General features: G+C 38.9%; 1 protein-coding gene across 4 annotated transcripts in view; it reads right to left on the minus strand.

Annotated features, from left to right (window-relative positions):
- LOC139555151 (nuclear transcription factor Y subunit gamma-like) overlaps nt 1-13,488 on the minus strand; it is a 51,861-nt gene extending 38,373 nt beyond the window's left edge. For 2 of the 4 annotated variants that reach the window (XM_071368717.1, XM_071368704.1), the window contains exon 1: nt 13,322-13,488. In XM_071368717.1, the coding sequence (XP_071224818.1) occupies nt 13,322 (1 nt within the window). In that variant the 5' untranslated portion in view covers nt 13,323-13,488. The remainder of the gene's footprint in view (nt 1-13,321) is intronic. The other 2 variants (XM_071368716.1, XM_071368703.1) reach the window with 1 other exon arrangement.
- Between the last annotated feature and the right edge of the window lie 3,463 nt (nt 13,489-16,951).

Genomic DNA, 16,951 nt, shown 5'->3' on the forward strand with positions numbered 1-16,951 from the left:
CCGGGCCATTCAACATCACCAGCTGTCGTCATAGGCAGCTCTATGGTGAGAAACATCTCGGTCCCCAAGTCAAAAACCCTGTGCTACCCAGAAGCACGAGTACAGGAAATAACAAGGCTTATTCTGACTGTTCTACCACGTTGTAGTCCATGTGGGGTCAAACGGCATCAGGAGGGCTAGCTCTGAACATTTGAAAATGGATTTTAAAGACCTGATTTTAGCATTAAAAGACTCCAAAAAACAGCCAATCATTTCAGGTCCAGTACCATCGTTGGGCCGCAGGTGTGAAAGATTCAGCAGACTGCTGGCATTACACATCTGGCTAAAAGACTACTGTATCTCTGCTGGAGTCACTTTTATTGATAACTTTGACACCTTCTGGAAACAGAAGATACTCTACAGGAATGACGGAGTCCATCCAAATCATCTTGGCTCCTGGACTCGCATTTCAAGGTAGCGTTGAAACAATGACTGGTAAATGATCCCAACCAGCTCAGTAAATCCCTACCACTGTGACAATGAGTCGTCATAATGCTGCATCAAATGTACAGTTGAAGTCGGAAGTTTACATACACCTTAGCCAAATACATTTAAACTCAGTTTCACAATTCCTGACATTTAATCCTAGTACAAATTCCCTGTCTTAGGTCAGTTAGGTTCACCACTTTAATTTAAGAATGTGAAATGTCAGAATAATTCTAGAGAATGATTTATTTCAGCTAATATTTCTTTCATTCCCAGTAGGTCTGAAGTTGACATACACTCAATTAGTATTTGGAAGCATTGCCTTTAAATTGTTTAACTTGGGTCAAACATGTCGGGTAGCCCACAAGCTTCCCACAATAAATTGGGTGAATTTTGGCCCATTCCTCCTGACAGAGCTGGTGTAACTGAGTCAGGTTTGTAGGCTTCCTTGCTCGCACACGCTTTTTCAGTTCTGCCCACAAATTTTCTATAGGATTGAGGTCAGGGCTTTGTGATGGCCACTCCAATACCTTGACTTTGTTGTCCTTAAGCCATTTTGCTACAACTGTGGGAGTATGCTTGGGGTCATTGTCCATTTGGAAGACCCATTTGCAACCAAGCTTTAACTTCCTGACTGATGTCTTGAGATGTTGCTTCAATATATCCACATAATTTTCCTTCCTCATGACGCCAACTATTTTGTGAAGTGCACCAGTCCCTCCTGCAGCAAAATACCCCCACAACATGATGTTACCACCACCGTGTTTCACGGTTGGGAGGGTGTTCTTCAGCTTGCAAGCCTCCCCTTTTTCCTCCAAACATAACGATGGTCATTATGGCCAAATAGTTCTATTTTTGTTTCATCAGACCAGAGGACACTTCTCCAAAAAGTACGATCTTTGTCCCCATGTGCAGTTGCAAACCGTAGTCTGGCTTTTTTATGATGGTTTTGGAGCAGTGGCTTCTTCCTTGCCGAGTGGCCTTTCAGGTTATGTCGATATAGGACTCGTTTTACTGTGGATATAGAAACTTTTGTACCTGTTTCCTCCAGCATCTTCACAAGGTCCTTTGCTGTTGTTCTGGGATTGATTTGCACTTTTTGCACCAAAGTACGTTCATCTCTAGGAGACAGAACGCATCTCCTTCCTGAGCGGCATGACAGCTGCATGGTCCCATGGTGTTTATACTTGCGTACCATTGTTTGTACAGATGAACGTGGTACGTTCAGCAATTTGGAAATTGCTCCCAAGAATGAACCAGACTTGTGGAGGTCTACAAAAGAAATGTTGAGGTCTTGGCTGATTTCTTATGATTTCCCCATGATGTCAAGCAAAGAGGCACTGAGTTTGAAGGCAGGCCTTGAAATACATCCACAGGTACACCTCCAATTGACTCAAATGATGTTAATTAGCATTTCAGAAGCTTCTAAAGCCATGACATCATTTTCTGGAATTTTCCAAGCTGTTTAAAGGCACAGTCAACTTAGTATATGTAAACTTCTGACCCACTGGAATTGTGAGACAGTGAATTATAAGTGTATAATCTGTCTGTAAACAATTGTTGGACAAATTACTTGTGTCATGCACAAAGTAGATGTCCTAACTGACTTGCCAAAACTATAGTTTGTTAATAAGAAATTTGTGGAGTGGTTGAAAAACAAGTTATAATGACTCCAACCTAAGTGTATGTAAACTTCCAACGTCAACTGTACATGATCATATGGGCATTGGCAAACACAATGCAAGTAATTTAATTTATGTACCCCTATTTGCACCGATAACATCTGTCTATCCTACAGCTATTGTAAGCAGTAATCATGAGCCTATAAACCAGAGTTACACTGTTAGCACTGACCACTGTATGCAGCTCACCCTGCACTATCAGCTCCAATGTAAATAACATGAGTAAGTCTACCTCTGATAAGCTTCCCAGTAATGCATTAAAAACAATCAAGCAACCCAGAAAAGTGCTTAAAAAAGCCCATATTAACATACAGTGGGGAGAACAAGTATTTGATTCACTGCCGATTTTGCAGGTTTTCCTACTTACAAAGCATGTAGAGGTCTGTAATTTTTATCATAGGTACACTTCAACTGTGAGAGACGGAATCTAAAACAAAAATCCAGAAAATCACATTGTATGATTTGTAAGTAATTAATTTGCATTTTATTGCATGACATAAGTATTTGATACATCAGAAAAGCAGAACTTAATATTTGGTACAGAAACCTTTGTTTGCAATTACAGAGATCATACGTTTCCTGTAGTTCTTGACCAGGTTTGCACACACTGCAGCAGTGTGACCAGGTTGGCCCACTCCTCCATACAGACCTTCTCCAGATCCTTCAGGTTTCGGGGCTGTCGCTGGGCAATACGGACTTTCAGCTCCCTCCAAAGATTTTTTATTGGGTTCGGGTCTGGAGATGGCTAGGCCACTCCAGGACCTTGAGATGCTTCTTACGGAGCCACTCCTTAGTTGCCCTGGCTGTGTGTGTTTCGGGTCGTTGTCATGCTGGAAGACCCAGCCACGACCCATCTTCAATGCTCTTACTGAGGGAAGGAGGTTGTTGGCCAAGATCTCGCGATACATGGCCCCATCCATCCTCCCCTCAATACGGTGCAGTCGTCCTGTCCCCTTTACAGAAAAGCATCCCCAAAGAATGATGTTTCCACCTCCATGCTTCACGGTTGTACTCATCCTTCTTCTTCCTCCAAACACGGGGAGTGGAGTTTAGACCAAAAAGCTCTATTTTTTTCTCATCAGACCACATGACCTTCTCCCATTCCTCCTCTGGATCATCCAGATGGTCATTGGCAAACTTCAGACGGGCCTGGACATGCGCTGGCTTGAGCAGGGGGACCTTGCGTGCGCTGCAGGATTTTAATCCATGACGGCGTAGCTGCTTTGACAGCAGCTAATGGGGATACACAATATATACAAATACAAACAGCCTGTAGGCCTATGGCCAATGTAGCAGTAGGCCAACAACTTCCATTGCTCTTTCACAGCAAGGATTGAGAGAATGCCAAGAGTAAGTAAAGCTGTCATCAAGGCAAAGGGTGGCTACTTTGAAGAATATCAAATAGAAAATATTTTTGATTTGTTTAACACTTTTTTGGTTACTACATAATTCCATATGTGTTATTTCATAGTTTTAACGTCTTCACTATTATTCTACAATGTAGAATAAGAAAAACCCTGGAATGAGTAGGTGTGTCCAAACTTTTGAATGGTGGTGTATGTATGTATGTACGTACAAATGGGCCGGCAGGTAGCCTAGTGGTTAGAGCGTTAGGCCAGTAACCGAAAGGTTGGTGGATTGAATCCCCGAGATGACAAGGTAAAAATCTGTCATTCTGCCCTGAACAAGGCAGTTAACCCACTGTTCCTAGGCCGTCATTGTAAATAAGAATTTGTTCTTACCTGCCTTGCCTAGTTAAATAAAGGTAAAACGATATATGTATATATATGCCACACACCCCTCTCCTTCTTGCCTCAATATTTATATTATACTCAAGACATCTTCACACATATTTTTAGATGGTTTTTACTGACAGCCTCAACTCAATAATCATCTAGGCCTATTGCCACGCGTACTGACCAAATTACGGGGTTCCCAAATAGGCATACAAGCTTGTGATTTGAAACAATCCAAAGAAGCTAATGATCCTCGATTACTCTGTGGCGAAGTCATGCCTTCAGGTGAATGATTTTATATATATTTCTGTACAGCCAGGAGTAATTATATAATTTATTTCCATTTACTTCCCTATTGGACCCACCGCTATGCCATTTATCTCCTGTTCTATTGCTTTCTTTCGTTGTCCAGAAGCCAAAGGCCTAGTCATATTAGCAACCCATCCTAGTCATTTCATCTTTAAGTTTCCAAAAGAGAATTTCATCTGTCACATATGGAACCGCTATCAGGTGCGCTGTTTAGAATGGTGTTTTCCCGCGAATTGCATTTTGGCAAATGTTTGAAAATATCATTTTATTGGCTGCTTCATTACATGATTTGCATGTTCTGTTAAGATTAATTAGCATAATCAAAATATGATTTCTGGCATTCTGAGCACCGTGGGTGGATGGGTTATTGACCCAATGAATATTGGTGCGGGAAATTTCTCAAACGGACGGTAGATTAAAATCTTCCAGGTCACGTTATCAAGCGCCACCACTGAAACACTGGTGTAGCCTAGCTATAATATAATATCAATGACAATGTACGATAACGTTAATATTCGCATTGGAGGGGTAAACGTTCATTATTGATATGCTGACGTTAATTGATAATGTGTATTTTCAGCTAATTTAATTTGTATGGCTGAGACAAACCCTTTAATTGTCTGCACATTCTTGTGAATTGTTGCATTATTCAAGTGTAATATGGCTTGGTTGGATTATTCAATATTGTAATATGTTTTAAAAGGGCTCCCGAGTGGCGCAAGCGGTCTAAGCTTCGGCATCTCAGTGCTTGAGGCGTCACTACAGACACCCTGGTTCGATTCCAGGCTGTATCACAACCGGCCGTGACTGGGAGTCCCAAAGAGCGGCGCACAATTGGCCCAGCGTTGTCCGGGTTTGGCCGTCATAAATAATAATTTGTTCTTAACTGACTTGCCTAGTTAAATAAAGGCTAAATAATTTTTTTTTAAATAAAATAACATTTGCTTGTATTTTTGAATTGTTTGTGTTTACTGGCTAGCGGCTACTGTGATATTTACGGTCAATTTCAGCTGCAGACCAAGAAAGTAGAGTTGCCAGCGACAATGAAAGGTAGGCAAGGATGTAATGTGAACTCAAAAGTAGAAATCTCTTTAGGCATTCTGCTCCTCAGAATCTCCATCTCTCGTAGTTGGGATAGGGCCCTAGTCATGATTTCTGCATTTTCGAAGACCCTGTAACCAAAATACAGGTATAGAGTCTGTGTGAATGGTGAACACTTCCATTGTTTAACACCTTCCTAATTTGAACTGAAAACAGCCCCCATGGTTTAACAACACCCCTCACAATTTGCCAGTTACACACTGATATGAATACAAGGGGCGTACCTGCAACTAAGTTGTAAATATGAAAAAGAGAGAGCGAGAGAAAGAGACACACAAAGCTCAATGTTCCCTTTTCAATTGTGGTACAGGGAGAGCAGGCGAACAGAGTTGAGCTGGTTCCAGGGTGGTTAATGATTATAGAGCAGCTCTATGGCGGTGCAGGCAGACTTGCCTAAACCCAAACCTCCATGATGACACCTGACAAGGTCACTCTGCAGCAGAGGCCTTCCCATGACTTGTGCGGCTGGTGCCTGCTGCCTGGGACATGTTTGCTTACTGACACTGTTTAGAGATAAACAAGCCAGGCTATCAGTTTTACAAATCTGTTTTTACAACGAGCCGGGCTATCAGTTTTATAAACACACAACAGAAGAGAGCCCTCAGGGCTGCCGGGCTATGCCATGCACGCACACACCCCTAAATAAAAGGCTTACCAACACAAAAACATGCACACACAATTGTCCATCCTAGATGTGGATCATAAAACCGTCTCACCGGCTTCAATCCTGGCTGCGCTCAATATGAAAAACTGATTCTAGATGTTGATGATTTAGCAATGGGGCATAAAATAACAATATGAATGCAACTTAAAACGCTCAACCAGAGCCAGCGCTCCTGGTAGCCGGGGAATTTAATGCAGGGAAACTTAAATCAGTTTTACCAAATTTATATCAGAATGTTAAAATGTGCAACCAGAGGGGGAAAAAAACTCTGGACCACCTTTACTCCACACACAGAGACGCATACAAAGCTCTCCCTCGCTCTCCATTTGGAAAATCTGACCATAATTCTATCCTCCTGATTCCTGCATACAAGCAAAAATTAAAGCAGGAAGCACAAGTGACTAGATTTTTAAAAAGTGTTCAGATGAAGCAGATGCTAAACTACAGGACTGTTTTGCTATCACAGACTGGAATATGTTCCTGGATTCCTCCAATGGCATTGAGGAGAACACCACATCAGTCAATGGCTTCATCAATAAGTGCATCGATGACGTCGTCCCCACAGTGACCATACATACATACCATGGATGCACAATATATCGGTGAACATATCGGAATCGGCTGATATTAGCTAAAAATGTCAACATTGGTATCGGCCGATGTCTAGTTTAACGTCGATGTGCAAAACCGATGTCAAAGCTGACGTGCATACCTATATAACAACGTAGGTACATGCCGTAATGACGGCACATAAAATTTGGCGCTACACGTGCAACACAGCATACATAACCTAGCCCACAATGTCTGCTGTGTGGATCAACAGTCACCAAATCGAGCAGTCATTTGAAAGAGTAAGAAAATTTCAGCAAGACAACTCAAAGGCAAAATCCATTAAAGCCAAGATAATGGAATTCATTGCCCTTGACAATAAACCGTTCTCTGTCGAGGGCGATGTTGGCTTTCGCCGACTGGTCAAGCACCGGTACACACTACCAAGTGCCCTATTTTTCAGATGTTGCCCTACCAGAGTTACACAGTAATAGCGTCACTGTTATTAGCGTCAAGACATACACACTATGGAACGCCGTTTGGGTCTTTGCGTGTCAAAAAAGATACAGCAACACTGTCAAAGCTGTACAAAAAAAGTCTGCAAACAAGCAAACACCGGCCACAAACGATGCGTTTACAATACCATGTCGGTAATAAAGCATCATTTGTTCGACTGTAACTTCTGGGGTAGCTAGCTTTAGCTTGGTACCTAGCTAGCACCAATACAACCAGCCTGAAAACAATGACCAGTAGAAACTGCAGTCATTTTCATTATTCTTAGCAATGATTTAAGAATCCTTGTGAGTAAGTATTAGCTAGGTTGCCATTTGTTTTTCGCCTATTGAAATTGAACTTCAGTTCATGAAAATAAATAGCTAGCCAGCAACTTAACCCTGTTGCCCAAAGCTAACATTATAAGCAGCCAGCTAGCTTCATCTGGCTAGTGAGGCACGACCGGACTTGGTTGTGTTGTGAAGTTAGCCACAATAAGGATTAGGCACAATAGTGGAATTTGCAGTTTGCCTTCAAAATAAAAGTTATGTCATTGACAGTGATACAAATTAATTTAAAAAATGTATGACCAGCACTGTAGGTGCACGAGACAACTTTACCAGCATCTTAGCATATGTATCGATGAATCGTTGTGACATGAAATACAAGCAATAGTGTAATAACTACGTAAAAAATGTATGAACACGTTAAATTATTGTGTGATGTGCAGTCATATTCAGGTCCGGATTGGTCAACAAGCTTATTTGACACGTCAAACAGCGTTATCTACTGGTCTTGTTTTCTTTTTTGACACATAAAGACACAAACGGCGTACCATAGCAAAGACCCAAACGGCATTCCATAGAAATCCTGGTTGAGAATGAAACAACTGAACAAATGAACAATGAAACAGCACAGCAAGTAAGTGAAATAAATAGGTTTTGATTATGTTTTACTTGTAATGGGGACATACGTAAATGCCAACAAAATACCTTTTTGGTCAGTGTGGTGTGTGTGTGTGTAACCTTTATTTAACTAGGCAAGTCAGTTAAGAACAAATTCTTATTTACAATGACGGCCTACATCAGATTTCAGTGAGTTCTGTCGAGTGTGACTTCTTGTGCATAGCTAGCTACAGATTATATCACATTATCTGGTGTACAAAGATTTACTGGAAGTTAAAGGTTATGTACTGTTTGGTGTAGCACAGAGAATTTCCGACCAACCTTAACTTGGTGATACTGTCTTTGTTCACTAAATTTAAAAAAGGGTAATTGTCCAGATGCAAGTGGTTTGATTGAATTTAGAAAATGCTTCGTTAATAAAATAAAATTTTGCTCCATAAAGTAATCCAACAATGTGTACTCCGCCATCTTGTCAATTTCAAAACTTCTCTTCTTCGGTATAATGGCATTCGCAACAATTATATGTGCATTCCACCACCTACTGTAGAGGTGGATAATAATTATCCGAAAAGGAAAAAAATGCAGGGTAAATTTGTATTTATGTTTTAATATAAATTCCATACAAACTATCAATAATGAAATGTTCAACTAAATCAGCCTGCTTTTCTGTTTTAATCAGGTCCCTACACAGGCTCAGAAGGATCCTGTGATGGAGGGACATTTCCTGGCGACAGTAGTCCTTGCAGTGCTTCTGCCGTTAAGTCTTGGAGGCCCAAAAACTTGTCCAGCTTCTTGAACTTGTGCAGTACAATTAATAACTGTGGCAATAAATGCTGCAAAATCCACCTTCACAATAAGTTTATCCAGATCACTTGATTGACGTATAACATTTGCAACTTGTTGTGGCGCATCCACCGCCATATCTTCTTCAGAACTGTGGCCTCTTGCCCCTTCAACTCTCTTCACCGCCTCCACATAGGAGATTTGCTGTACAGCCCTGATCCTTGACACCTCAACCGCTTTCACCCTAACTGGGCACTCAGGGAATTCAGAAATATGATCCCCACGACAGTTGCAACATTTTACATTCACAGAATCTTCCATAACATACTCCTTCCGTCTGCAAACACTTGACACATGGCCCAACTTTTTAAATTTCTTGCATTGAATCAAGGTTTGCACAAATGCTCTTACGGCATATTTTATACAGTACATTTGGAAAGTATTCAGACCTCTTGACTTGTTCCACATTTTGTTACGTTACAGCCTTGTTCTAAAATGTATTAAATCGTTTTTTTCTCTCAATCTACACACATTACCCCATAATGACAAAGCAAAACAGGTTTTTAAAAATGCTCATCAAACATCAATAATACAGATAAACTTTTCTCCTTTTTCCCCATACGGGTCAAGCCACGTACATTAACTACTCCTGGAATTTTTGGTCTAAGATATTGTTTATCAATGTCCAAAGGGATGCCAGAGATGACACCTTTTACCGGTACCCTACTCCGAAAATCAATGCTGTCAACTTCATGCGTCGATAAGCCACAATTCACGCTCCTTTTGCTCTTTAGGAACACACGATATCAACACCACTCCTTTGTTGCTTTGACCGCATCCACTTTTCCCAACTCCTTTTTAACCATCCTCTTGACTTCAAAAGGGTTTCCAAAATAAACACCTTTATCCAAAAACGTATTCCAACAAGAAACGATTCAGACTCATTTTCCACAACAATCTTTGCCCTTTTTGTTCCATTCTTGGGACTTCACTGTTGTCCATTTTCAACTTCAAAATGACAGTTCTGCTTCCACCATCTCCGTTTCAAATCTTCTCTTATTGATTGGTCCACCCCTAAGTGCAGCATGTCACGATGACACTCACCTGTCTCGATTAAGGAGAGAAGATTTAAAGAAGACAAAATGGTGGCATACACATTGTTGGATTACATCCTGGAGCAAAAAAAAATATATTTTTCTAAATTCAAAATGAACCACCTACAACTGGACACGGATATTTTAGAAGATACATGTTTGGCCAAATCGAGAATGAAGATAGTATCGCCAAGTTAAGGTTGGTCAAAAATTCTCTGAGCTACACCAAACAGTACCTATCCTGTAACTCCCAGTAATGGATAGCAAAAAGCTTTGGTTATATCACATTATCTGGTGTAACAATTTGTAGCTAACTAGTTAGTAGTTTTTTCAATCCAACAGCATGCAACACTGAAGATAAACATTTAGCTACCTAGCTAACATTCGACAACAAAAATGATTAGGCAGATGTTACAGCTATAGAGATCCTATTCAATTACTAGAGGGCTATTAGTCCAAGGGCCACCCACCAAAAAAAGGCTTCAGAAAAGGAATTCAGTGACCCAGGAAACAAAACTGCAACGTTTCTACATCATTACATAGATAATGTTATGAATATGAACCCTGTGGTTCAAAACTTGCAAAAGTTGCTCATTAATTAAATATTATAAATCAAAAAGGTACAATTTTGTAATCAGAGCGCTTTTGGGTAATCTCCCCTAGCAACATTATGAGGTTGCCATGTTACACCTTGGTTTCAATTGTTACACATGTTCAGTTGTCCATGTTTGCAGAAAGCAACATATGTACCGGACTGGAGGAATCCCAAAATCGATTTTTCTCAGATGCCAGAACAACCCTTTATGTAGCTGTCGGGACCTTGAATGTTTTGAGAACTGAGTTAGCTAGCAAACATGGTTCTGTCTTGAGGTTGACTATCAGAAAAACGCAATGAGGGCCCTTGTAGGCGAAATACAGCTGCCAAAATGTCTTATATTAACTGAGAAACCACTGTACATGGTTAAAACATATTTCCTTTTTTCTGGATCAGTAAAGGACCGGTAACATGTGTTGCTTGAGTTTACGCAAGGACGAACAACGAAACTCACAAAGAGTTCTGTGTGCCAGAGTGGAACAAAATTAACCAAAGTGAAACATAGCAACGTCCGACCGTTGTTAGGGAAATTACCCAAGATTGATGCTAAAAATCTTAACTTTTATACAAAAATGTAATGTGCAACTAAGTTTTGAACCACACAATGTTCATATTCATAACATTATCTAGGCTACATAATGTTGTTGAAATTTTGCAGTTTTGTTTCCTGGGTCACGGAACAACATTTTTGGTGGGTGGGCCTTGGACTATATGTCATAAATCAGGGGTGTCAAATTAATTCCATGACGGGGCTAGTGTCTGCTGGTTTGTACTTTCAATGAATACCTAGACAACTAGATGAGGGGAGTTCCTAACTAATCAGTGACCTTAATTCATCAATCAAGTACAAGGGAGGAGCGAAAACCCGCAGACACTTTGCCCTCTGTGGACTGAGTTTGATACGCATCATAAACCCTCAAATATCCAGAAAAAGGTGAAAATTATAGCCATATTGGTCATGGAGAAATCCAAACCAGTCTAATTGGAATGAATGGCAGTAGAGCAGGGTTCTCCAACCCTGTTCCTGGAATGCTACCCTCATGTAGGTTTTCGCTCCAACCCCAGTTGTTTCTAACCTGATTCATTTCATCAACCAGCTAATTATTAAAATCAGGTGTGCTAGATTAGGATTGGAGTAAAAAAATAATAATAATACAGGACAGTAGTTCTCCAGGATCTTGGAGGACCCTGCAGTAGAGGCATAATCATGATTTTATGTATTCAGGAAAATAAAAGCCATGCGATATCGGAAAAAGTTTAATAGAATTGTCACCCTAAAATATTACCATAAACACAGTTTATACAGGTTTTATATAAATTGTCAGTATAAATAGCCTCATATGTAAACAGACCATACATGTCGAAATGTTTCTTGGAAAGCTGTGAGTGTTATATGATACAATATCAGTATTTGTTGCATTTACAACTTGCTTAAGTCCTATTATCAACAGATTTTTTTTCCAGTTTGTGGTTGTGGATTTGAATTTATTATGGATCCCCATTAGCTGCTGCCTACTCTTCCTGTGGTCCAGAAAAATTAAGGCAGTTACACAATTTTAAAAACATTACAATACATTCATAACAGATTTCACAACACACCAAGTGTGCCCTCAGGCCCCTACTCCACTACCACATATCCACAACACAAAATCCATGTATGTGTGTTTGTGTATGTTATCATGTGTGTGTATGTTATCATGTGTGTGTATGCACCTATGTTTTTGTTTATTCAATCCCCTGTTCCATAAGGTGTATTTTAGTTTTTTTTGCATAGTTTTAATAAAATGTGCCATATTGGCAGTTAGCTAGCCAGACAATTTTACAAGTTAACAAACATACATTCTTCAAATTCATTATTTTAAACAATATCTTATAACAACATTGGCAAACCAACTCCCTGACCAAAATGGCTGACCTATCCCGTCTTAAGGTTCATGTACATTCTAGTATTCTAATTATATGGTTCCAGCTACCTGGATGAAAAGGCTAGCTTAATCAGCGAACGTTTAGCTTCGCTGGCCCATAGTTCTTAATACGGTGTTATAATCAAATCAAATGTATTTATATAGCCCTTCGTACATCAGCTGATATCTCAAAGTGCTGTACAGAAACCCAGCCTAAAACCCCAAACAGCAAGCAATGCAGGTGTAGAAGCATAATGTATTGTTACCTAGCCAAACGTAGACATATTGATAGTTCATTGTTCTCCAACCCTGTTCCTGGAGAGCTAACGTTAAACTCCTGTAGGTTTTCAACACAACCAGTTATAACTAACCTGATTCAATTGCTCAGCCAAATAATTATTAGAATCAGGTGCGTTAGGGTTGCAGCGAAAACCTACAGGAACGTAACTCTCCAGAAACAGGGTTAGAGAGCCCTGGCTCGGGTAGTTGTTGAAGCTAGTTTACTTATGTGCTCGATGGTAAACCCAACCCAGTCAATGAAAACGATGATACACATTGGCCCATGTGTTAGAGCTAATTCTCCACTGAACAACAGGTACTACTGATCAATGGAAAGTTTGCTAAACTGGGGTAAAGCTCTCTAACCAATAAAGACTACGTTAGAATCTGTCCTTCAGACCAATCAAACCTCGGACTAGATTCCACCAATCAAGGTTTCTACGGGTTCAGTTAGTTGTGAAACTGACGCCATTAGGGATCTACCAAAAATCGCCAGTCGTACGAGGCAGAATTTAGACAAGAGCCAACATGGCGGCCTCAGTGCGGCAGTTTCTTGGCCGCCTCGGTTCCTTTCAGCTGGCCACCAATAAGCGGCTCAGAGAGCGGGGAGGGAAATGGCGCCTATGTTCATCTTCCAAAACAATCGTCTATTGGACAAGAACAGCAATTGAAAATGCGCAAAGTCATAGGCCCAATTCCATAGCGACACAGTATGGTTTCACATATAGACATTAACCATGTATATAATCTGATTTTTACTCACTTTGTTTTACGGGTTAGCACAAGTGAAGTTCAGCTCACCGTATTATTTATTTTATTTCAGTAGCAACGGGAAACAAGATGGCTGCCAAGTACATCTGCTCTAACCGGAAACTGTGCAACGTTGGTGCGCTGACGTCAAGAACTTTAAATTCTGAGCCTTGGAGCCTCAAACTACGTTAATTTTGAGTGCAGTTATAGATTTTATTTTGTAGTTTCTCTTTTCAAGTGCAAAAAAGTAACTAGTGTTTCTTTCCCCCTCTTCAATCCATTTTGCTCTTGACCTTACAAAGGCGCCTTTTGCCAGATCCGTGTAAGTCTGTTCTAATTCTAGTTGTAAAGACCTGAACACAGACTCCTCTTCTTCAGATAGATTATCTTTCTTTAGAAAACTGTCAAGCTTGCTCATCATCTCCTTTTCTCTATGGTTCTTTAATTGCATCAGCTCTTTGGCACGTTTAATGGCTACAACTCTGACTTTATATTTGAAAAATTCCCATCTACTTCCATGACCCAAGTCTTTTCTTGCAAAAATATCTTTAGCTAATGATTTGATGTTTTCAATGAGAGCAGTATCTTTAAGAAGTGTATTGTTTAATTTCCAATATCCTCCAGTACCTTTTGATTTTTTAGTAGCTTGTAAATTCAGGGAAATCAAGTGATGATCAGAAAAGGGAGCCAACTGATGGTCTACATCTATAACAAATTGTAACAAAAAAGGGGAAATTAGGAATAAATCTATTCTAGATTTACGTGACATAGTTTTGTTGGTCCAGGTATAACCCTTAGCATCCGGATTGAAATAACGCCAGGCATCCTCAACACAGAGATCCTTGCATAATGTAGTAATAATGTTACTATTTTGAGGGTTTTGACTCGTTCTAGGAGGAAAACGATCAACATATGCATCAGGTGTTTCATTAAAATCCCCTGAAATAATTAGAAAAGCCTCTGAGTATTTGATGTTTAAATCCTGTACTTTCTTGGTAAATTGGGTAAAAAGGGTCTTATTAGGAGCATGTGACGATGTTTTATGCAAAGATCCCATTACAATATCATCATTTGTCAATTCCTTTTATGAAAACCTTTACAGCTCTCAATTTCAGGAAGATGGTTGTGAAAGCTACATTTGCCACATTCAGAATTGTGTCCCTGTAATTGAGGATGATTTCCACTCAGTTTGCGATTCACCTGTGTCAATTGGAGAAATTAGAGAGGCTCTGAATTCAATGAAAAAAGGGAAATCACCTGGCCCTGATGGCCTGTCAGTTGAATTCTATAGACAGTTTTGGGAGTTGCTAGAAGACCCGATTTTCAATATGTTTCAAGATTGCATTAAAAATGGGGAAATGGTCTCCACTATGAAACAGGGCCTTATTTCATTGATTCCGAAGCCTGATAAAGACCCTTCTCTCATTGACAATTGGAGACCAATTACTTTATTAAATGTTGATTACAAATTGATTGCTCTGGTTTATGCAAAAAGATTAAAGAAAGGAATAGATACCATTATAAATGAGACTCAAACAGGATTTATGAAGGGCCGTCACATAAGCTCTAACATTCGTTTAGTCTTGCACCTTATAGATTATTCAGATGCAATTGACTCAGATGCGGTTGTCCTATTTCTGGACTTCTGTAAAGCCTTTGACACAATTGAACATGAATTTCTCTTTAGGTCTCTTAAACTTTTTGGATTTGGTGAACATTTTATTAAAGTAATTCGCATGTTTTACAAAGATATAAATAGTTCTGTGCTACTAAACCTTAATACTTCCAAAAGATTTAGTATCAACAGAAGTGTACGACAGGGATGCCCAATTTCGCAATTTTTATTCATTTTGGTTGTGGAACTTCTATCTCTAGATATTCTGAATGATGCAAATTTGTATGGCTTAACCATTTTTAACAAAGAAATCAAAATTTCCCAACTGGCTGATGATACTACTCTTTTCTTAAGAGACAAAGACCAGGTCGCACATGCCCTTAATGCTTTAACTGCATTTTCTATTGCATCAGGATTAATGCTGAATGTTTCTAAATGTGAAATCTTATGTTTATTTGACTCTGATGATAAAGAAATTGAAAATATTCCTGTAAAGGACTGTGTTAAATATTTAGGAATACATCTGTCAAAAAACCACTTAGTCAGACAACATTTGAATTTCTCTCCTAAAATTAAGAGAACAAAAAATATATTTAATAATTGGCTACAAAGAGATCTTTCTATACTTGGGAGAGTACTTCTGTCCAAGGCAGAGGGACTGTCTCGGTTTGTGTACCCCTCATTATCGTTATGTGTAAATCCAGCTACTTGTAAAGAGATCAATAAGACCTTTCTTGACTTCATCTGGAAAAATAAGTCTCACAAACTAAAAAAATCTGTCCTTTCTAACAAAAGAGCTGAAGGCGGTCTAGAAGTGTTGGATTTTGTGACATAAATAACACTTTCAAGATAAACTGTCTGAAAAAATGTTTGTCGATACTGACTCAATATGGTATTTCATTCCAAATAATGTGTTTAATAAATTGGGAGGTCTTCGATTTTTACTGAAATGTAATTATATTCCTGAAAGATTACCTGCTAAATTGGCTAGGTTTCACCAACAAGCTTTAATGGCCTGGAAAATATGTTTCCTGCACAATTTTTCCCCTCATAAAGCTCTTTTGTGGAATAATTCAGACATTACTGTAAGGAATAAGTCATTGTTCTACCCCAGCTGGCATGAGAGGAATATTGACTTTGTTCTAGATATTTTCGACAACAAGGGAAATATTCTCACATATGAACAATTTATAACAATGAAAGAGTTTCCAATACCTTTCAGAGAGTTTATTTCTGTGATCAAAGCCGTTCCCAGTGGTCTAACTACACTTATGAAAAGTCATCTTAATTTTGGGAATGATAACAAAGTTTATCCAGAACTCAAATTGGAAGGTGTGGGCTTACTTGAGAAATCTTGTTGTAATAAATATATAAGACAAATTCTTCATTCACAAAACCAACTTACACCAAGAGGAAAGTTTTTCTGGAACAAGCTTATTCCTGACATTGTCTGGAAAAATGCATGGTTAAGGCCTTACAAATACTGTATACCAAACAAAGTTAAGGAAGTGCACTTCAAAAGTTTACATAAGATATATCCATGTAATTCTATGATTTCCAAATTTGTGGCTATTGATGATATCTGCGTTTTCTGTGAAAAAGAAGGTGAGAATCTGTCTCACTTGTTCTTTGAATGTAAATTTGTGTCAGAATTTTGGGAAAAACTTGCAAAGTACTTATTTACCATTATGAACACTGCCTATAATTTTAACATAAAATATATAATATGTTACTATTGCAATGATAACAAAACCACTGAAATGATTGTTCATTTTTTTTATTCTTGTTGCCAAATACTTTATACACAAACAAAAATTCCAAAATTCTATACCAAAATTACCAATTTTTCTGATTGAATTTAATTATCTTATTAAAACACTAACCCTAGTGAATAACAACAAGAATAACACCTTCATGAATCATTATAATAAGATATTTTCAGAGTGAATATAATTGCACTTAAATTGTTTATTTTTTGTATTTTATTTTTATATTTTTTGTATGTTTGAGCATTGTTAATACATGTGT

The sequence above is a fragment of the Salvelinus alpinus genome, chromosome 26 (genome assembly GCF_045679555.1).
Source record: "Salvelinus alpinus chromosome 26, SLU_Salpinus.1, whole genome shotgun sequence".
NCBI lineage: Eukaryota > Metazoa > Chordata > Actinopteri > Salmoniformes > Salmonidae > Salvelinus > Salvelinus alpinus.